At 44.4% G+C, this 23,203-nt stretch overlaps 1 protein-coding gene across 15 annotated transcripts in view; it reads left to right on the top strand.

The window, feature by feature from the left end:
• Pard3 (par-3 family cell polarity regulator) overlaps positions 1-23,203 on the top strand; it is a 506,727-nt gene that overhangs the window by 286,616 nt on the left and 196,908 nt on the right. For 8 of the 15 annotated variants that reach the window (XM_060391770.1, XM_060391771.1, XM_060391768.1 and 5 more), the window contains 5 exons: positions 802-930; positions 3,089-3,127; positions 8,938-9,126; positions 9,696-9,866; positions 21,206-21,365. In XM_060391770.1, the coding sequence (XP_060247753.1) occupies positions 802-930; positions 3,089-3,127; positions 8,938-9,126; positions 9,696-9,866; positions 21,206-21,365 (688 nt within the window). The remainder of the gene's footprint in view (positions 1-801; positions 931-3,088; positions 3,128-8,937; positions 9,127-9,695; positions 9,867-21,205; positions 21,366-23,203) is intronic. The other 7 variants (XM_060391772.1, XM_060391766.1, XM_060391769.1 and 4 more) reach the window with 1 other exon arrangement.

The raw sequence follows: 23,203 nt of genomic DNA, 5'->3' as shown, positions 1-23,203 counted from the left end.
TAGAGAACAATATACAACTTTAAAAAAATGGAACTTGTGTCCAGGTGTGCTAGTGCACACCTGGCTCTTGGGAGCCCTAGCCAGGAGGATTGTGATCCAAGGCAGTCTCAATTATTAGTCACTTCAGCCTGGGTCACATATGCAACAAAACCACATCTTAATAATAATAAAAATAAAACATCTTTCCTTGAAATTTGTTATAATTCTCATGAATGAAAAATGAGATTCTTTTAAAAACATATTCTTCTAAAATTCTGCCTGACTGAATTCTCTTATACCTTGAGAAAAGCTAAGACATGAACATTTTCCCCTCCCAAATTGTTACTATTTTTTAGTGATTCTTTTTGCTGATAGTGTTTACCTTTTAATGATAAAAAATTCATTCTTCTCTCCTCTCACTGAAACTTAACGTGTTTGCACTAAAGCGTTGCTGCTGTCTTCCTCCCTTGGTTTGGCTGCTGCAAACCAGCGACACACAAGGCTAGGGTCAGACCTCGCAGTGACTTCACGTAGACTTGACCTTGAGTTCTTGTCTGCTTGTGCATGCTGCCTGTTCAGCCTGGCGGTTGCAGCTTCTGGTTTATGGTGAACACTAAAGGATTTATTACTTCCTCGCTGGCTTCTGGCTCCCTGGTCGACCTCTTTGATGAGCCACCAAAGCTTTCCATGGTTCCCTGTTCACGACCAAAATTTACACTAAAAGTGTCTCACTCGGTAGCAGGCGCCCTCAGTTCTGGATCTCTTCTCTTTGGCGGCCTGTCCGTGCGGGGTGGTGGCTAAAGGTTTCCTCTTTGTTTTTAGGTTAATGGAGTCGATTTAGCCGGCAAGTCCCAGGAGGAAGTTGTTTCCCTGTTGAGAAGCACCAAGATGGAGGGGACCGTGAGCCTTCTGGTCTTTCGGCAGGAAGATGCTTTCCACCCCAGGGAACTGGTGTGTAACCATGAGCAGATGGAAGCCTTTCCCTTCACATGAACCTGTGATGTAGGCCACCTACTCGCGGGTGAATGTTGTGGAGACCTGTCCTGAGGAATTCCCATAGTTTTTATTTTCTTCATGTGTAGCTCAGTGTAGCCTTCTCAGCCATGCTAGTCTTAGCAATAGATGCCTCAGCTATGAATGGATGAGGGTTTATACACAGCTTAGAAGGAAGGTTTCAAGGAAATCGTGTGTTTATCACCATTCACTCCCTGCTAACGTGACTGAATCACAAGATGTCAGTTATTTCATAACTATCACCCCAGAGGCTACAGTTGAAATACTGCCATCTCCTCCTCTCACGAGACAAAGTCTTAGGTTTCAGATTTTCATAGTAGGCACATCCAGGCAAGGTTAATAGTACTTCCTGTTTGAATAGGGATGCTCACAAAATTATTGTTAGGAAAATAAATGATAAAAGAGGCCAAGACATGGTATAGGTACAAGTGGCCTTGCTTAGAAAAACATGAACGGTGATCTTGCTTGTAGCTCTCCTTTGTCCCCTGTACTCACGTACACCGTTAAGGCAGACACTGAGATGGTGTTGGTGGGCGTAAGATGTGGGGTGTAAATGTACCTCTGAATCCTCTTTTGGAAAAAGTTATTTTTATTCTTTCTATATAAATTATATATACATTTGCATGTTGACGTGACTGATTTGGGAAGCTGCCGTTACCTTTTGATGTGGTTGGAAGGTTGCTCTGGCTCAAGCTCAGGTAGCACCTTAAATATTCCAAGGCCGACTTGACCCGCGCCACCGCGGAATGTTTGGAACCTGCTTTCAGCTAGCTGCCAGCTCTGTGTAGCCGTGAGAAGCGGCAAGGTCAGATCCCCAAATCTGTCCCGTAGATCCGACTGTCTTAAACTATGCAATTGTGATGTATCGTGTTTGATACATTTTCTGTAGAAATTATTTATTTAAATAGCTGTTAAAGCCAATCACCTGGTTACACACAGACCTGAAAGTCCTACATGTTTTGTGGGGATTTCAGATAGGGTGACAAGTGAGCACTTGTGTTTTAAGTCTATTTTGAATAAATTATGAAAACTTTGTCATAGTTAACAAATGTTTAATGCATTATTTCCCATTTAAATTCAGTTTTCTATTTCCTCCACTCTTATCCAATTTTGTGTTTAGGATGCCACCTGATTCTTAATCTGGGATGTCTGTATTCGATTGCAAATGAGCCCTTACCAAAGCACCAGGCTCCCCTGGGCAAGCAGGAAGCCCCAGCTCTGCCTGGCACTCCGAGGCTGTGTGCTGGCCTTACGGAGCTGCCAAGCTGTGGCACTGCTCCTCAGCAGTCTCACGGGGAGCAAGTGCCAGCCTGCGGTCAGGCGGGTTCTCCTGGGCCAAGTTGGCTCTTCCAGGCTTCTGTTCCTCCCGTCTGCTGCTCCTGCCCGCCCTCCCCTCCCTTATTTAATTTATTGCTTGTGAGCTTTTCATTAAGGACAGGGCCAGTAGGCTGTCAGTCTGTTATGTGTGCCACAGCTGCTTTTTGAGACTTAAAATAATAACATTCTGGAAAGTCAAAGGGAGTGTTTAAAAATAATTCTTAACTCCAATTAATGCAACTCTCTCTGCTTCGGTTCTATGGGTCTTAATCTGAAAACTTTTTAATCAGTGTGTGTTCTTCTGTTAAAAATCCAAATAAATTAAATATCAGCCTTTCATGTTCTATATTATATGGGAAGAATTACATGTGTTCTCTGTGGAACATGTTCAGGGATCAAATTGTGTCTCCCACCGTAGACTATTTTTATCCACATAGCTGTCAAATGGCCCTGTGCTTTTTAAGACTGAGGTTTAGTTGGGGTATTGGAAAGCACATTTAGAAATAGCGGCATATTTGGAAACACAGTTTCGCGAGGCTTCTCTTCTTGCACATAGCTTGTGAGGTAGTGTGACTGAGTGGGTGAAAGTGTGTGTAGACTGTTGAGACCTGGGCCTAAGCCTTCCTACGGTCTGCAGGACGTGTGCTCTCTTAAAATGTCCTTTCACGTATAGCTTGTGGGTTTTGAAACAATCTAATCTCCTTTAATAAACCATTGTGTCCCTGGGCCTTGGTGATGGAAATCAGTCTGTATTGATGTTTTTCTTTAATTCTTCTAGAATACTGAACCAAGCCAGATGCAGATTGCAAAAGAAACGGTAAGAAACTTGTCTTTAGAGATGTTCCAAAGATAAACAGCTTACTTGCTAATACAGCATAGTCCTTGCCCTGCCTCTTTGCCAGGGCGATCTAGTTTTAAAATAACTTTATTTACTTCTGTGTTGGGGGAGGGACCTGGAAGAGGCTCTTGTCAAAGGAATGTAAAAAGGGAGATGTTAATTATCTCATGTTCTAGTGTATAATATGGTGAGGTTAAGAGAGAAAGATACGGTGATATTTCAGTAATTAGGGTAACCATAGTTGTTAAAATAAAAAAAAAAGGTGAGGTTAAGTCAGGCCTTCTGGTCTCAAGTTTCAATACTGATGCAGCTCAGCCATGTCTGACTTAGAAGACGACCCTAATTCAGGCTGGGAGCTAAGGGTGGGGTGGGCTGCATTCTGTGCTGCACCAGCCTCCCAGTCTAGGGGAGTGTGGTGGTCTCTGTGATGATGGATCCGCGGGACTTCCAGGCCATCTTGGTCTACATAGTGAGTTCCAGGACAGCCAGGGTTTTATAGAAACTCTTTCCCAAGGCAGGGAGGGGGTAGAAAGAAGGAAAAATTTCAAACTCCTGCAAATTGAACATTTAACAAAACAATATTCACAGTGGGTACTGTTACTGTTTGTTTCCAAAATTTGTAACTAAATAGGTAAACCAAAATCATCAGAATGTAAAGGCTTTAGGTAACATAGGTAAGAGTTGGTTTTTTAAAATATAGACATATAAACAAGTAGCTTGAATAAACATGATGGTACTTTTAAATATCTCATCATTTTAAAACTGGATGGCAAGCCGGACCCCAGAACAGAACCGGGAAGCAGCATCAACGATACTGCACGCCCAGCTGTTTAGTTCAGGAAGAGCACAGCACTGAGTTCTTGGCTGTAGAGTAACTCGGCCCGTGACAGCCGAGGAAAGCCGCAGTGCTGTCACACACTGAAGATGTTAGTGACAGGAGGAAGTCGCTCTACTGAAAAGACGTCCTTGTGGCAAAGGTAGTGGAAAGCTGTGTAACTTGGACCAGCAGAGGTTGGCAACTCGCACACAAGCAGGCCAGCTGACACCAAGGAGCACACATTTTCCACGTATGTATTTACACATACGTGTTTCCGTCTAAAGGTCGCATTTCAGATAAGTAATAAACTGGTTTATTTACTTAGTGCTGGTTTTGACCCAACGTAAATGCTGAACCCAAGGCCAACCATTCTCCTTCAAAAGGTCGAGACTCTTTATTACCTGCCCCAGGAAGTCCTACTTGGTCATGAATTTAAACCTCAAAAGTCCTGTAAAACCTTGACCAACCAGAAAGTATGAAACTTTTGATTTACTTTGGATGAAAAAATGCCTGTGGCATCAAAAGCTGCCACACAGGCCCCCACTTACGAGGGCCCAGGTACTAGTTGGCTGAAACATACAGCATCCAGGCGCTTGTCCCAGCTTGCCTGAGAAGTCCACGGGCGACTGGACAGTCGGAATTCCTTATTGGACACTTTACAGACGTGTTCTGAAGGGCAGCTGTGGCGCTGGCTGCATTGGGAATGCTGAATGTATTTCAGGCTTGCAATATTTTCAGCTTAAGCGTAGGTTTCTCTGGGTGTAGCACCGCTGTGAAGCAAGGGACATTTATGTTCTTATACGTCTTTATGTACATATTTATTTTTATCTTCTTATTAGTGTTATCCACAGCTATAGCTATATCCCGAAGCATTTGCAATATAAATACTGAGAGAAGGATTTGCAGCCCAGCTATGGGATGAATGACATTTTTCTGGGGCTTTGAATCTTCCTGACTTGTGTGGTTTTTGCAAAGCATAATGTGATTAAAATCCTTCATCTGCCCACACTGACTTTTGTCGAGTCTTTGCAGGATGTAGAGGTATTGGAAAGACAAACAGAGCTGACTCACTAAGGAATTGATTTGAAATTCCTTTCAGTGCTTCTACTGAAATAATGACTGCTTAATGTTTTTGATATTTCTCTTGAAATATTTTTATTATTTGTTGTCAGTCATAGTGATAAACTTGATACCTTCATAAAATGTAACAATTTTAACTCTAAAGTTTTCTGTTGAGCTCTGTAAGTTATAATACAGCCTTCAAGGCCTCTTCTGGATTAGTTACCTCACCTGATTTTTTTCCCTGTACCGTCAGAATTCCAGAAAGTTCTCTTCTACCTCCTCCACTGTTGACATTTTGCTACATCCAGCATAGCTTTCCCCTCTCTTCCCGCCACAGTCTCTACACCATGCTCCCTGAATAACTTTTTTTTTGAACTGACAGTAAATTATTTGTGTAATTCTTTACTCCTAAACGCCTCAATGGCAAGCACATTTTCTTATGTAACCACACTTAGTTATGCGCCACATAACTATGGAAGCCACTTTGGTTTTCTAGTGCTCTAACTACCAACAGCAGTTTATAAACTAAGAAGGAAGGCTGGACCTGTAGGCTGCAGTCCAAGCCAGATCATGGCGTGGCGTTTAGCCTTCATGTGTCCATAATCTTAGTCTGACTGATTAAACAAACCTACTGTGAAAACATCTTTAATTTTTTTAAAGCGCACATCACTTTGAGAATATGGCTTAATTTGGGTTCTTCTGATTTTTTATTTTGGATACTTTTCTGGGCAGATACTGTAGGCTAATAATTATTATAACACTCCCCAGAGTGAAGTCTATAAAAATATTTGCCATTCTTGAATTGGGAAAGAACACACTATGTTCAGATATAAGATTGTGATTTAATAAGCAGGTCTGGTGGCCCTCTCACTGGGGAGGCTAAGGCAGGATCTTTGTGCTAAGCCTTGCTTGGGGTACTGTGGGTAAAGCCAGTCTCAAGAAAAGGCGGTGCAGGGGACCTCGGCACTGAGGTTAGTTCTTAGTGTGTGCAATGCCTTGAATTCAATCCCCAATTACTACAAAAATAGTCTAAATAATGAAGCTCAGAAAGATGGGCTCAAATAACATGTGAATGTACATCTTTTGTCTAGTAAATTAAAAAAAAAAAATCTGTGTCTGAAGCGTGAGCTAAAATCCTTTGCTTGAAAGAGCACAGCTTCACAACAAGAAGGCAGAAAGAAGTTTTTACTCTGTCAGAACACAGCCCTGGACTAGCTCAGCTTTATGGAGATTTTTATGTCAAAACTCAAATGGTTTTTAAAGAGGAAACTTTTAAAAGTTACTGCCAAAAACTTAATTTCTGAAAGCCAGTGTTAATTTCAGTCTTGTTCAAGAGCCAATTGGATTAATAATGAAATGCTGATGGGGCTACAGTCCCTCCCTTCAGTGTTCTTAATGACAAAAACCGTAGGGCACGGTCCCACCCCCACCCCTGCCACCCCTGCAGCTTTCATAGTAAGTGGGGGAGTCAGGCAGTGGGGAAGCCCTCCCACCTTGATTAGCCTTTTTCTTCATGAATTCACTCAGCTCCTTGTCTTGATTTTTCAAGTAGTTAAAAAAAAATAAGAAATTTAAGCCTTTGTAAAATCATTATGGAAATGTTGAAATCAGTAAACATGAAAAAGCCAAACTGAAGCTCCAAATCTGTCAACGTGACAACTGAGGTCCTTTGGCTTGTGGGAAGGAAGGTTAGGGTGAGCACTTGTGTTCACTAAAGTCAGCTGTGGCTCCTTGAGCTCGCAAAGGCCGCTCTAACTCGGCCTTCTCAGTCACAGAAATACTGATCAGCAGAGTCAGATTTGTCTCCTGTTTCTCATTTCTGAGTACAGATTACTTTGGTGTGGCTTGGATTTATTGATGCCGTTTTCTTTTTAACATTGACATCTACCAGTGCGGAATATTCTTTTAAGTATCACTGCTTTGGTGGTTTGTAGTGCTGATATGAACTTGGGCCCTGGTACATGCTTGCTAGGTCAGAGCTCCCTTGCTGAGCTCCCAGCCTCCGTGTGGTATATTTTTCTATTTACATTAAGACCACCGTAATCATTCACAGAATAATTACTTAGTGTTTTGTTTTGGTACAAATATTAAATAAATGAAAAATGAAGTGAATATTTGTGTTTATAGAGCATCACACGAGTGTAAAGATATATCTGCATGATAAATGTGATATATCAATATTTTTATAGTTATTTGACCTTGATTTGTCTCCAACTCATTAGTTTTATTGATTTGAATTGCAATTATTCTCTGGGAATATTGTAAAGATAAAGTGGTTACAATGAGCTGAGAATCCCCACTTGATGTTACATATTTACTTTACATAGGCCATTCCTTTAAACATTTAGTTTTCTTGTTTTACTGCATACTTTTCATGTTCTGAAAAGGTTGTGGTTTTATGTCATTGAGAACCTCTTTGTCCTTACTCACTGTCAGGCTACCTGAATTGTTTCCAAGCGTGTCCTCTGTGGCCGGTGTGTAGGCCAGCAGCAGACTGCTTCTCGAGAGCCTTTCCTGAGGCCCTGCTTCACGGCCAGCGCACACTCGCACACCCAGATGCGCACAGATGCACGCACGCACACTAACACTGGATATCAGCAAATGAGAAACGGTGCTTTACGAGTAACCATTTTTTTACGGTTTTAAATAACACATTTCTTACTGTGTTTTTTTAAAGTCACAGGTAAATACTGTTTTTCTAGAAGTTAATTTAATTAAGACAGTCAAGAGTACACATGAAAGCCTCATTCTTTTTTTATTTGATTTGGGTTCTCAGAATTTTTCAAAAAATGGATATGATACAAAAAATCAATCCTGTTTTTGTCCTCTATATTAGCTGAGTTTTATGAGTAACCAAGAATTGTCTGAAAGCTGTCTGCTTAGGGTGATAGTTCATCATCCTTGTTCTTCAGGTAATCAATTCCTTTTTGAAAGGCTAAGTGGATGCTACATTAGTACTTCAAAGTTGGGAAAAGAGGAGGACCAAGTTGAAGGCCTTCGTGGGGTCATCCGAGACTGATGCCCGAGGCGAGTTCTGGTTTTCACTTCAGATGGCAGAGGTCGAGGAGGCGGCTTTGCCCCGCGGTCTTGCTGAGGGCCTGACCGCAAGCTGCCTTTCTTGGCTATTGAACTTCTTAGTACTAGGATGTGGCCTCACACCATTCTCCATGGGACTATAAATTCAACTTTCATTTCTTCCTGCGTTAGGGAGGTGATCAAGGCTGTATATAACCTAATTGTGTTGGGTCTTAGAAGGCTTCTTTTGAGCTTGACTTCAGTTAGGAAACTAAAGGGTTGTGCATAGCTGATTAATTAAACAACACTCTTGTGTGATAGTCACCAGCTATACAGTGTGATTACAATAGTATGGAATTCTCTTTCCAGATATTATTTGGTTCTATCTTGTTTCCCAGATGTTGGTGGTTATAGCTTGGCACTGGCCATGAACCTGAACACCTTTCCTGGCTGGCTTTGTATCACTGGGATTTGATATTTTCTATGCATGAAAATGTACAGTGTCAGTGAATATTGAACAAACTTGTAAGGACAGTGGAAATCCTCCATGCAGAGACGAAGAAATTATGTTTATCTTGACTTTTTAAAGTTTTCTTTTCTATGTTTTTCTCCTGATCTATAATACAGAACAGAGCAAAGATTTTGCATGCTAGCCGCAGACTTTCAGCGCCTACATATCCCTCTGTATCAGCCCTGTGCTGCTTAGAATCAGTCTCAGGTTTGGTGCAGCATTGGTGCAGTGTGGCCTGAAGCCGCTGGCAGCCAGGCTCAGGTGTAGTCTGGAAGGACTGATGCTCTGTCTCGTTCTGAGTAGAGAGCTCATCATTCAAGCTCTCCCATGTAATAGCTGAGAGAAAGGCATTCTAATACCCCGTGCAATTCTTTTCCCTTCTAGAAATCTGAGGATGAGGACATCGTTCTCACGCCCGACGGGACCAGGGAGTTCCTGACTTTTGAAGTCCCACTTAATGACTCGGGATCTGCGGGGCTTGGTGTCAGTGTCAAAGGGAACCGCTCCAAGGAGAACCATGCAGATCTGGGGATATTCGTTAAGTCCATCATTAATGGCGGAGCTGCATCTAAAGTAAGTGCCTGTCAGCCTGGTTCAGGCTAAACTCGCCCTCCCCCTTTGACCTACAGGGACTATTAGTGATGTTTCCTTTCCTTTTAGAATATCTCCCTGGACCATCTGGGGGGGCTGGAGCCCAACACTCCAACCATTTGTGTCTCATCTGATCCCCAGGCTGTAGTCTTCTTAAGCACAGGTCCTGGGCTGGGGACAGGTTCTGTTGTTCTGCCCCCTGCTGGTGAGGTTGTTTATGGCTTCTAAGCCTAGGGTGAGTTTCCTAGGGTGGAGAGCCGTTTTCTGCAATTGTCCTGATCTTCACGGATCTTGTTTGCAAATAGGCTTGATGGGTGTTTCTGAGGCAAAGTGAGTGTCCCTCACTTTGTGTTCTTTGAATTAGTATTCCATTCAGTTAACAGATTATAGTAATGACTCAGGATGTAAGAGACTAAAGCACACAGACACTGAAACAGCTGCTTACAATGCGATTAAAGCCCCTGGATCTTTCCTTTTTTGTTGTAATTGTTTAAATCTTGAGAAGAGCCGGTCTCTCTTGCAAACTCCTCATCTTCCGTGCCGTCCCCCAGGATGGAAGGCTCCGGGTGAATGACCAACTGATCGCGGTGAATGGAGAATCTCTGTTGGGCAAGGCCAACCAGGAGGCCATGGAGACCCTGAGGAGGTCCATGTCCACCGAGGGCAACAGACGCGGCATGATCCAGCTCATCGTGGCCAGGCGGGTCAGCAAGTGCAACGAGGTACGTGCCCTGGCAATGCGGTCCTCGCCTCGAGGCTTGCTGAGGTTTGTGAGGAGAGGATCTCTCTTAAGACTTGCCTCATGTCAGCCAGCTAAGTCTGAACTCTCTGTGGAGGATGACTGTAAACTTCTGCTCTTCCTGCTTCTGCTTCCACAGTGCTAGGATTACAGGTGCGCACCATCGTCTTTGGTTGTGCAGAATTGGGGACCAACCCCAGGCCTTCGCATACTGTAGGCAAATGCTCTCTGAACTGAGCTACACAGTCCCAGCCTCATGTTTTCTTACCATGTGGGCAAAGGTTTCGCAAACTTGTATGAATATTCCTGTTTCAGCTGCCGAGATAACCGTGTCTCAAAGCCAGCTATCGCCAGCTGTGGCTCATCTGGAAAGCAGGGCCTGAGGTCTCTCCAGTAAGCAGTGGCCTCGCAGGTGGTGCTAGCTCTCCGTGGAGTGAGGGAATCGGCGACATGTGTGCCTTGGCCTAATCCTGCAGTGGAGAGGATTTGCCCCTACCCTTGTTTTGTTGGTGGCTGGTAAAGTTTCTTTGTGCCCATCTCCCAAAGTGAGAGATGCTTGTTCTTTCTTACCTTTGTGGAGCCGATTCTTTAGAAAGTGCTGTTTCCCCATAGGTGTTAGCTGTGAAACACATGACAGACACACAAAGCTGGACACAGTGTGCCCGTCACCCGGACATTGTTATGAACAGATAAAATCAAATGATGGCGAATGGGATTAGCAGTGAACAGAGGGCCAGGGCACCCTATTTGGAAAGGTGGTATCATTGATGTTTCTAGATGAGAAGAAAGAAGTTTTCTCACAAAGAAGAGCATTGGAAAGTTAAAAATAAATGATTCATAGGTCTGTCTATAAATACTAACACCTTGCAGACCAAATTCTCCATGACATAGTATCCATAGATAATGGGACAATTTCTAAAAAGGAGCATGCTGAAAATATAAGGCTGTCTGTTTGAATTTGTACTGTTGTTCTATTCACCACATTTCAAAATAAAGTAAGGTAAAACTTTATTTACTTTATAGAAACAGGAAGCCGAGCAAAAAAGCGTGTGTGTAGAATTCCAATGCTCATATGTGGAGATAGAAGGCAGAGAGAGAAAATTCCCCTGGAAGCTTATAGGCTTGGTGGTCTGGTATAAAACTGAGTGTGAGCCCCTGTCAAGCAAATTAGATGGCAAAGGTCTACAGTCACTCAGAGCCACATCTATGTGATGACCTGTACTAAGACACAAATACATGTACACTGCACCCACAAAAACAATAGGAAAAATGCAGTAAAAAGATAACTGGTACACAGTGGAATACTACTTAGCAATTAAAAACAAGGAAATCATGAAAAAATGCAGGCAAATGGTAGGAACTAGAAAAGATCATCCTGAGTGAGGTATCCCAGAAGCAGAAAGACACACATGGTATACACTCACTTATAAGTGGATATTAGACATATAATATAGGATAAACATACTAAAATCTGTACACCTAAAGAAGCTAAACAAGAAGGAGGACCCTGGGTAAGATGATCAATCATCACTCAGGCAAATGGGATGGACATAACAAGAGGGAGAAAACAGGGAACAGGACAGGAGCCTACCACAGAGGGCCTCTGAAAGACTCTACCCTGAAGAGTATCAAAGCAGATGCTGGGACTCATAGCCAAACTTTGGGCAGAGTGCAGGGAATCTTATGAAAGAAGGGGAGATAGAAAGACCTGTAGGGGACGGGAGCTCCCCAAGGAGAGCAACAGAACCAAAAATCTGGGTCCAGGGGTCTTTTGTGAGACTGATACTCCAACTGAGGACCATGTGTGGAGATAACCCTTACGCAGATGTAGCCATGGCAGCTCAGTGCCCAAGAGGGTGCCCTAGTCAGGGTAACAGGGGCTGTCTCTGATATGAACTCAGTGGCCTGATAGACTGGGGTCAGATGGAAGGGGAGGAGGAACTCCCCTATCATTGGTCTTGGAGAGGGGCATGGGAGGAGATGAGGGAAGGAGGGTGGAATTGGGAGGGGCGGAGGGAGGGGGCTAGAGCTAGGATACAGAGTGAATAAACTGTAATTAATATATATCAAAACAAAACAAACAAAGATAAATGGCCTGTGTTTTCCACTTTAGAGTGACATCACAGTCACTTATTGGGGCCTATGTTAGACTCCTATTTTGCACAGTGAGTGTCTCTGGAATCCAGTACAATCAGGTAGAAGGGAGAAACCTCATTGGCTTATGCTTTGTCTTCACTGTTCTATTGCTGTCAAGGGGAACAATGACCCAGGCAGCTCTTACAGGAGAAAGCCCTTTGTTGCAGGCGTAGCCATTATTGTCATGGTGAGGATGATGATGGTGGCAGGCGTGGTGCTAGAGAAGTTGAGAGGTACATCCCGATCTGCAGGCAGAGAGCCTGGACCTCGCGTGGGCTTTGGAGACTGTCCACCCCTAGTGACATACTTCCTCAGGAGGGCCGCACCTCCTAACCCTTCCGATCATTTCAAAAAGTGCCACTTCCTAGTGACTCAGCTTCAAATATACGAGACTATGGGGGCATTGTTTATTCAAACCAACACACACTTGTGTTGTTTTTATTGGCAAAATGTAGAATGAAATAGCCATAATTATTAAGTTAACTTCTGCAGCGAAGAACGATGTAACCTTAACTAAGAGCCTCAGAAAGGAGACACAAAGGACAGACATTTGATTGGGAAGAATTCAGATCTGATCTCGAGAGTCCCATAGTCTTCCCGGAGCCCCTTGTTGCTCTGTTAGCTGTGTTGGGCGTGGATCCGGGATCTTGGCACTTGCTGGCCATGTGTTCTCACTGACTTGCCTCTCAGCCTTCCAGTGAGGTCTTGAATGGGGGTTATTTTCAGTCAAATCAACGTTTGCTATTTTTAATCCATATTGTGCAGGATGCTTGTGAATAGTTCTCTGGATATGTGTCTATATCAGATAGTTCCTTTAGAGAAATGAGCTTCCGATTCCTGAGCACAGTGGTCAGTTGACGGCTGTGTACTGACTATCTTCTGTTTGTCAGAAAGTTCGGCAGGGGCAGTCTGTTCACAAAGGTCTCCTCACCTTGGTCCCCTTAAAGTAAGATCTGGAGGCGCGAGGGCAATGCATTGGGAAGACACCGCTGCACGAGCATGTGGCCTGAGTGGTGGTTCCTGCACCAGGGACAGAGACAGAAGGACGCGTGGGTCCTGGAGCTCCCGGGCTATCCTGCTGGCTGAGCTCTGAGCCCCAGAGCAGTCAGATATTTTGACTCAGAAAACAAAGCAGAGAGCCATAGAGGATATCGTGGCTCACACACACACACACACACACACACACACACACACACACACACACACACGGGCACACATACAGAATATGGAATGCTGTGGAAGATCTTTGCAATGAGGAGTGACAAAGATCATTCTGTTTCTGCAGGGTTCTGATTCCCCAAGAGTAAGGCAAACCTTCACTAGCTTGAAAATGTTTTGATAAAGGCGTTGATTTATTCCATTTTCCCTATGAAAGATGTGAGTGGAGAATCCTTACTGAAATATCTCTGTCACATTTCCTTCTGCATTTGAATTTACGTGAGTGTAGTGTGGGAGCAGCTGCAACCCCCACTGCTGACAGGAATACTCGGCTTTGCTCCACCGTCATTTCTCACCTGGTTCTTACCGTTCCTTAAGACACTGTAGCACATAGCACAGTTATCTGTATCCCATTGTAAGTGCCAAGCTTTCTGTGTAAGTATGGAGAGACTGTTTGTTCTGATAGGATTTAACTAAAGAATTACACAGACAGAGGAGCTCAGTTTGGGTTCCTGGTAGGCCCACACATGCTTTTGCCGGTGTGATGTTCATACCACTTCAGAAAAACGTTCTGGATGACTCAAGGGGAGGAATTGTGTAAATTATGCCACGGTAAACGCTGAAGTCCCCGTAGGCCATCTTGCTGTTGTGAACGAACCCTAACCCACCGTAATGTGCTGGTGGGCGTGTGAGCTCCTCCTCACGTACTTCTCTTGAAGTTCTAGGCTTGTATTCTTTTTTTTATCAGTTACATTTTATTAACTCTGTATCCCAGCCATGTCCCCATCCTTCATTCCCTCCCAGTCCCTCCCTCCCTCCCTCATCTCCACCGTGCCCCTTTCCAAGTCCACTGATAGGGGGGACCTCCTCCCCATTCATCTGATCCTGTTTTATCAGGTATCTTCAGGACTGGCTGCAAAGCCCTCCTCTGTGGCCTAACAGGACTGCTCCTCCCTTCGGGAGTGGGGAGGCCAAAGAGGGAGTCATTGAGTTCCTGTTAGAAATAGTCCTTGTTCCCCTCACTTTGGGAAACCAATTGGTTACTGAGCTACCACAGGCTACATCTGAGTGGAGGTTCTAGGTTATATCCGTACATGGTCCTTGGTTGAATGTCAGTCTCAGAAAAGACCCTGTGCCCAGATATATTTGGTCCTTGTGGAGCTCCTATCCTTTCCCCATCAGACTAACTCCCCTTCTTTCTTATGATTCCCTGTACTCTGCTAAAGGTTTGGTCATGAGTCTTTGCTTTGAAAACACTGCTAGTTAGTCTTTCAGATTGTATTCTTAATGTCCTCCTAGAGAAAGTGAGAAGTCATGAAGGGAAGCTTCCATGTTTGGCCACATGGTTCCTTTCCTCCTATTCGAGGGTGCTACATTGTGTGTGTGTGTGTGTGTGTGTGTGTGTGTGTGTGTGTGTGTGTTTGGGGGGGGAGGGTGTCGTTGGTATATGCGTGGAGCACACCCACGTCTTCTGCATTATTTTTGAGGCTGAGTCTCTCACTGAAACCCGAGCGCACTGAGATTTGGCTAGAATCGCAGGCTCTCTACCTGGCCGACCCTCCCCAGCACTGCGTTTTACAGAAAGTACTGCTGCAGCTTGGTTTTATGCAGGTGCGGAGGCTTTGGCCCTCCCGTGCGTGCAGCAGACACTATACACTGACCTCTTTTCTCCTCACCCATACTTACAATTCTTGCCTAGCACCCATGAGGCCCTGGGAAGCACTTAGCCATCTCCTCTCCATGTAGACGACCTGCCTAAAATTGACAAGACTTTGTGTTTGATCCACCACTAGTTGCCATTTTAAGCCTGTGTTTTATTGTGCTCCTTCCTCAGCATACAAAGCCCTGCCAAGGAGCCACTCTGGTCTGTTTGGCTTGATCTTTGGGGTCTAACCTTAACCCTTACTCTTCTGCCCCAATAGTGCCTGTTGCTCTGTCTGCGAACCTCAGGCTCTTCCCAGGGCGGTCCTCTCCACGTGTGCTCCCAAGCTGATGCTTATTTCCAAGCACGCTCCTCCCCTGCAGAGTCGGTCCACAAAACCCCAACGTTTTCCTTGAAGTCGTGTCGTCTTCTCTAAATAGCCCTTTTCTCCTGTTTGCATCTGTTTGTCATCATGGATGAGGGAAGATTTGTTTGTAGGTGGACCTGTGTAGATTGTTTGTAGGCTTGGTGCTCTTCCAGATAAGGGCTAGCGTGTCCCTGGGGGTCTGTAGGCATTCCTGGAACACACTTCCAGGGGTTCTGAGGGAGGACTGTGTAGTGCTGAATCTCCTAAGCGTGTGCTCTGCTAACAAGTGCTTCCTGTGACAGAGTTTGGAGATGATGTAGTCCCTGCATGTCTCCTGAGCACTTGGAAGTATGTCTTCAGAGATTGGACTTCCCTCAACCTCTGAGACCTCTTTTGTATCTGGGGTTCACCCTTTGAAGCTCTCTCCTTAACCCGTTCTTGCTTATCTCGGCTGGCCCGATCCGGATATGCTGTGTCCCCTGTGGCCTGCTAGGGTAGCTCTAGAGACTGATTCTCAGTAGCAAGACCACCTTCTACAAACTCTTCTCTATCTATGAAGCAGATTGGTCTCCTCAGTGCTCTGGGGTAGATGTCACCTGGCCCCCAGGGTCCAGCCATTGTGGAGTCCAGCCCTGGTGCTGTCTGTATTTTTTCACCCACAGGTGCTGCTCACTCCTTAGGCCTCTTTCCTTGAATCTATCTGCTTCCATCTTGTTTCTCAAATAGCCTTTCTGTTTCAGAATTCTCTCTTCACTATGTTTTCAAAGCCCCTTTACTCCTGAAAGATAGTGGCATCTTTTTAGAAACTATGCCTTATCTGCTATAAACTATGCCTTATTCACTCTTGAAGAATAGGGGCATTTTAAGAGACAGATTTGGTTTTTTCTTTACTTTTTCTTTTAAACATCATGATATTATTTTCTCCCTCCCTCCTCCTTTCCTCCCTTCCTCCCTTCCTTCTGATTTGGAATGCATGAAACCAGATAAAATTGATATTATTTACCCCAAGGGAGAAATTTAGGGGACTGGCACCCTTGTCTGATGCTGAAAATAAGCTATGTATGAGAATTAGACTGATTTTAAATATTTGAAGGAAATAAGTATTTGTGGAAATTGCTGTAATTCAACATAGTTATTTTAGTATGTCTGTTAGAAGCAATTTTATATAAACCCTTGGTTTAGCCTAAGTATGAAGAGTTGTTAGGTGAGCTGATGTCGTAGTCCTCGTGTGAGGGGATTTAGATGTCAATGACCTCTTCAGAATGAACTTTTTCTCTAGATTTAATCCTCTTAGAATTAGAAAGCTATGTAAGATAGAAAAGGGCCTGAGGAATAATTGTGAAGTAAGGTCCCTACCATCCCACATGGGATCTGACTGGCTCTGTTGTTACTCAGTGATATGGAGAAGAACATGGAATCCTCTTGTGAGCTGCTGGTTCTACAAAAGGCCCAGCAGGCCGAGAGCTTATCCTAACTATTAAGATTCTCGCTGTCACCACCTGATGGCATGAAAGAAACACAATTGACATTGAGCCCCGAAACTCTCCCTGAAGTGCTTATCAGCACCACGTGGCCAGCTCTGACGTCACATACATGGAAGTAACATAGAATGGACTGAGCAGGTTGTGTCTGTACACTTCACAATCATCACATTTTCTTAAAGACAGTGTCTTTCCGAGGGCGAGGAGGGAGGAAAGGGGAAATTCATATCATTACATTTTAATAAAAAGTGTTTAAAGATGTGTTGATTCATGTATTTTATGTATATGGGTGCTGTCTTCACGCATGCCGGAATAGGGAATCAAATCCCATTACAGATGGTTGTGAGCCACCATGTGGTTGCTGGGAACTGAGCTCCAGACTTGGAACACTGACATGCTCTTAACCACTGAGCCATCTCTCCAAGCCCTCAAAAAAAAATTAGAAGCCAAAACCTCTCCATCGGATCTGAAGCGTAGTGTTCATTATTCACGTCAGGTTCACCCACCCTTGGGAGACGAGTATTTTCCACAGCTGACCTTTGATCTAGGCCAGATGTCGCCCCATGCTCGGCCACTTCCATGTGACTTTACCTGCTCTTTCCAGTAGGCCCTGACGTACGCACTTGTTATCCAGCTGACCATTCAGCCAGTGTCTGCTTTATGACAGACAACGTAAAGCGAAAATGAAATCTCAGCTAGTAGAGATCTCCCAGCTGCATGTTAGGATCAGTTTGGGGCTAGCTGAGAGGGAAGGTTAAGGCTGTGTGGGCACTAGCTTTCCTACATTTCAGGCAGAGGTGGTGGGTGCAGGGGCTCATTCTTTTGCTTCACTAATGCAGTCTTGGGAAAAGACAAGAAAACACACACACGAACACACATCAGAAATTATGTTAGTTTCCTTATAAGAACTTAAGAGTTTTCAACTTTTTATAAGAAGGTATTCTAAGTATTTACTAAAAAGCATAATCATTGGATAATATCCAGCAGATTATTATTAAAAAGCATGTTACCATCATTTCTAAAAGCAATATATCATCTGAATATCTTTTTGAAAACATATTTATACCAATTTACATTTTTCTATTACTTTTGTACCTGTAAATACAGTTATAATAGTCACCAGGGCCTTTATTATTGACCCGGCTTGTTCCTTTCCATAGTGACCACAAAGAACAATAAATTCCTGGTTAGTGACTCCCTACAGAATGGGCTATGTGCTGGTATGTTCTCAGCAGAGAGAAAGTCTGTTCTAGAGACCAGGGGAAGGGTTGTCCCCATTCTCAGCCTGGTTGGGTGAGACTGCAGATTTCTGCATTTTGACCAGATGAAATGGTGTGAGAATGCAGCTGTGCTTACACATGGGCTTTTCTAATTTTATTAGTTTTAAAAATTGTATATTTTTGTTTACTTTTTATCTTCGTGGGTTCATTAAATATTAAGCTAAGATTTCAAGGCTGTCAGGCATGAGGTAGTAGAAGGTACTGTTCAGGGTGCCTGCTTCTTTCCTCCAGGGTGCCTGGCCAGTGGACCACCTGATAAACTCTGCTTTTGTTTTCTTGCATAAAAAAAAAAAAATTAAGCAAACTGTTTCCCAATCCCCTTTCTAAAAACACTCCTTTGGTCCTGGTGCTTGGGAGGCAGTAGCAGGTAGATCTCTTTAGTTCACTATACCAAGAAACCCTATCTCAAAAAATCAAACCCCTACCCCAGCCTGACCCACCCCCTAAAAACCCCTGGAGAAATGCCAGCTGTGGCCCCAGCTTGGGGAGGCAAAGACAGGCAGGCCTCTGAGCTTGAGGCTACAGAGTGAGCTGCAGGCCAGCTAGGACCAACAGTGAAGCCCTGTCTCAAAAACAAAACCAGACCAGGAGAAAGCTGGAGAAATTAAAAGGTGTTCTAAATTCTGTTAAATATTTATGTAGTGGATTATTGATGGCTTTATTTAAATCTGTCTTTTCATATGTAAATTAGACACAGTTGAGGTGAGGGTGTTTACGTGTGTGCTCCTTACGAACATGCATCTTGTGATTTTTCTCTACAAAACCTGCTCATTCTTTATAATGGAATTTTATTTCACTTAATAGAACCTTAAAATATTCTCTTAGCAGACTTAATTTTTAGAGGTTATATTCCATTGGAAAATCGCAGAATTGTACAGTGAGCTACATTTGTAATACCCTATAGTAAACAGAACTTGTTTCTGGAGACTAGTGTGGCAAATGTCTTTAGTGTGTATTATCACTTAAAGTATCAAGGTTTTTTGGTTTTGTTTCAAATTCATCTTTGTGTGGCTGGTGGACCCAGGGAGCCTAGGTCATACTGGGCATCCCTCAGCTACTGGCTACACAGCAACTTAAATGGTCCACTTTTAAAAAGCCCACTTGTCTTTAAAGGTACAGGGCATGAGGCTTTTTTGTTTTTCCTTTCCGAGGTATCGTAGAATATCTTAGGTATCATGCTCCTTAAGGCAGCATTCTTTTATGTCTTTTTATCAAAGACCTAAATGTTTTACTTGTCAGGAAAGCTGTCAGCTGTAATCTGCAGTTTCAAGAGAAAACTAATAAAACAAACCCTGATTTCACAGTTTAAACCTTATTAGTTTAATTCACCATACTGCAAGTTTAGTATTCAGTCCCTGGTGGTAATTGTGTTGACCCTTGAAGGCGTTCCACCTCTCTGCTGCTTCTCAAACTCGGGTCTGTAGGTTAGAGCTTCATTAAGCGTCTCATTATATAAATGCAGGATAGTTTCTAACAGAAGCAATAATCTGCCCAGGGGAAGGCAGCACCTCAGCACAGCTTCCTGTGAGAATGGGGCAGCCTGCTCAATGGAGGGCGGCACCTCAGCACAGCTTCCTGTGTGAATGGGGCAGTTTGCTCAGAAGGCAGCACAGGTTCCTGTGTGAATAGGACAGCCTGCTCTGGGGAAGGCAGCACAGCTTCCTGTGTGAATAGGACAGCCTGCTCAGAGGAAGGCAGCTTCCCGTGTGAATGGGGCAGCCTCTCTGCTTGACTGAAGAACTTGCTCATCTGATGTGTTGCTTGGCTCTGTGCCAGTAGCACCATCCCAGGGAACGAGGCTGCCGCTTGGGTCCTTATGGTGCAGGACCCTTCAAGTAAAATGCTTGTCCTTCCCAGCATCCACACCTCTGGCTGTTGCTAGGGAGAAGACATGGATGGCACAGCTGTGATGTGTGGAGGACTGCGTATATTTTTAACCCATAACCATAGAGATTGATCTTTGTTTTTAAGAAAAGACAAACTTGTTTTTGAGACAGAGATTCATTGTTTGGCCCTAGCTGGTCTGCAATGTAGTATGTAGAGTTCAGGCTGGCCTCAGTCTCAGAGAACTGCCTGTCTTTTCACCTCCTGTGCTGCGGTCACGCCTGGCCATTTCTCCAGGTTTTTCTTTGGAGATAGGGTTTCTCTGTGTAGCCCTGTCTATCCCGAAGCTTGCTGATAAGGTCCTGGGCTCAGTGTCCTCTAGCACTGATAAGCTGAGTGCAATAATGCACACCTGTCATCTCGGCCCTTGAAGCTGGTAGATCATAAGTTCAAGGTCACCTTCTGCTACAAAGTGAGTTTGAGGCCAGCCTTGTAGACTAGCACTGAACAAACTGAGCCGCACTCGCAGCCCTTGGCCTGCTTCTTCTTACTCAGTTAATAGACTTCCTGAATTTGCTCACGTCATTGTGTGTTTGATCAAGATGCTTGGTCCAAGGCCTGGGAGATGGCTCAGCGAATAGCACACTTAAGTGTTAGTGCCATGATTAGGACTCCTAGAACACACCTGAAGTAAAGACAGTGTGGTGGCTGCCCATTATGTTAGAACTCTTGAGGTAAGGCAGGGAACCCTTGAGCAGGAAGGAAGGCAGTGAGCAAGCTCCAGGTTGGGTGGAGGGCTACCAAGGAAGCTTCCCCATGCGTGAGCACTAGAACATGTGAACCTACACACATTCAAAACCCATGCATGTACATGCATACTATACATAGATATGCAAAAAAGTATGATTCTTTCATGCTCTTCTAGTTACATGCTTAAAGTGTTTTTCAGTTTTTGCCTTAGACTTGGGGATTGCCTCACAGTTACACAAAGAGCCTTGGTTTCTACAGAATTTAGATTCAGTGTGTTGGTAAAGACATCTAAACTACATGGAGGAGTCAAACATGTCTGTGCCCCATAGGTCCACAACCAACCAAACTCCAGGGTCTGCAGACAAAGCCTGCCTTCCTCAGAGCAACAGGCAGCAGGAATTCTATAACTGAAAAAAATAAACAAGGTGAAACTTGAAAGAAATCCCTTCATGTACATATTGTCCTCCTGTGGCTGAAATCTGCCAGCCTGGTAGGAGGTGCCGAGGAAGGAGCCAGTGAAAGCTGGTCATTAGGCCAAGGTGACAGAACAAATTATTTTGGTATAGGTTGAAAAGTTCTAGTTCATTTGAGGCCTGGTTGGGTGCAAGCCTTAGAAAGTTGTTATGCAGGCCCCATGCTGCTCCCAGCCTCCAAGATTCACTGTCCCTGTCCCTTTCTCCACAGCTGCGGTCTCCAGGGAGCCCTGCTGCCCCTGAGCTGCCCATTGACACGGAGCTGGACGACAGGGAGCGCAGGATCTCACACTCCCTCTACAGCGGGATTGAGGGGCTGGACGAGTCGCCCAGCAGGAACGCCGCACTCAGCAGGATAATGGGTGAGTCAGGTAAAGCTCTCTGTCTTTCTCATGTTCATGCTTACCCTGGCTCCTGGGGTGGGAGGGGGTCTCGGGATGAATGCAATGTTAATGTAAAGGAGGCCTGTGATTCCGAGAGAGAAGAGAAGAGGCTTATTACGGTCCTGCAGGAAACATCAATGTGAGCAGAGTGCCTCCATGCCCTGAGTGGTTGAGTAAGCTTCACTCCTCAGTGTGTGATGAGGACAGGAAGGAAAAGGGTGTGAAAGGAATATTCTCAGCAATCAAAGCACCCTTGGCTTGTTGAGAAGAGTAAGTAAGCTATATCTGAACCAATGACAAGGGATGAGGAAACGGCTCAGCTGGTCGAATCCTTGCTTTGTGTCCACACAGAGTGGACAGCTTCAGAGAAGCAGTGGCCAAGGTTGGCACACGTGAGTGCATGCACACACACATGAACGTGTGCTCATATGCACATGCTCTCACACGTACACCCTGTGTGCGCACACACATACATACATACAGCACGTGTGCATACATACAGCACGTGTGCATACATACAGCACGTATGCACACCAACTTTAGAAACGGAATCTCAAAGTTGTCACTGTTGGCAGCATACATACAGCATACATACAGCATACATACAGCATACATACAGCACATATGCACACCAACTTTAGAAACGGAATCTCAAAGTTGTCACTGTTGGCAGCATACATACAGCATACATATAGCATACATACAGCACGTATGCACACCAACTTTAGAAACGGAATCTCAAAGTTGTCACTGTTGGTAGCGCTGCTTAGACACAGATGAAAAATACATGATTACGTGAAGTATTCATTATTTGGTGGCATTCGATAAAATCTGTCATATTTCTGCTTTATCAAAGCTTTAGTCTTGCCATCCATGGTAGCTCATACCTTTAATTTCAGCACTGGGCTAGAAAGCAGTGATGAATCTCTAAATTTGAGGCCACTTTGTTCCAGCCAGCCAGAGTTGTCTTTAAATCAACAGCAGCAGTAAAAGCTCAGCTTTATTTAAATCCTCAACTGATCTTGTGTGCGGTTATTTAATCTGCCCCATGCTGCCTCCTGGGCCCCTGGGATGCAGTGACCACACACACTCCTCCTGCTGTAGCTCAGCCTTCTCCTAACAGACCCCGGAGAGGCTGGGTTCACAGACCTGCTCATCTGGGGTTAACCTGAGATAGCTTTCAAATAAGGGGTAAAAAGGACTTTTGACATGAAGCACTCTGATTTATGACTGATTCTGCAATTCTCTGACGTAAAACCCTAAATTTAATTGCGTTTTGAGATCTGATAATGAGTTCCCATCGTGATGCAGCATTGACACAGAGCTGGTGAACTCGCTGGGCATTAATGGGAAGCTTGTGTGGGCACGGTGTGAGTTAGAAGAAGTGGTGCTTTAGGAACCACCTCGTCCATCTGAGAGCGCTCTACTGAGCACTGTAGAAAAAGGCAATCTGTGTCTAGCAGCATGACCTCTGCGGTTTCCTATCATTTTTTCCTTCCTCCTCAGGTAGCTTCCCTCCCTTGGAGAATTGCTAAACTCTCAGTTTCTCCTCTTTGTTGCGCTTTATGAATATTTTCTAACTTTACGTGTGGTGTGAGAGGAGCGGGGAGGCAGAGACTGCCTCCTCGCTCTTGGCTTGAGCCCCGTCTAGTGTAACGGCCCCGATTGTAGCTTGTAGTTTGGTATGTGCCTGTTGGTCACCGCTCCTCACTGCTGCTGGCTTATCCATGCTTTGCTGTAAGCGTCTCTGCCCATTTCTCATCTGCGGACAGACTTTCAGAGCCCCAAGAAAGAATGTGTGCATGTGTTCCCAGATCTGCGTGCAG

This window comes from Meriones unguiculatus, chromosome 10 (genome assembly GCF_030254825.1).
Source record: "Meriones unguiculatus strain TT.TT164.6M chromosome 10, Bangor_MerUng_6.1, whole genome shotgun sequence".
NCBI classification, from domain to species: domain Eukaryota; kingdom Metazoa; phylum Chordata; class Mammalia; order Rodentia; family Muridae; genus Meriones; species Meriones unguiculatus.
This window is presented reverse-complemented; position numbering and strand designations above follow the sequence as displayed.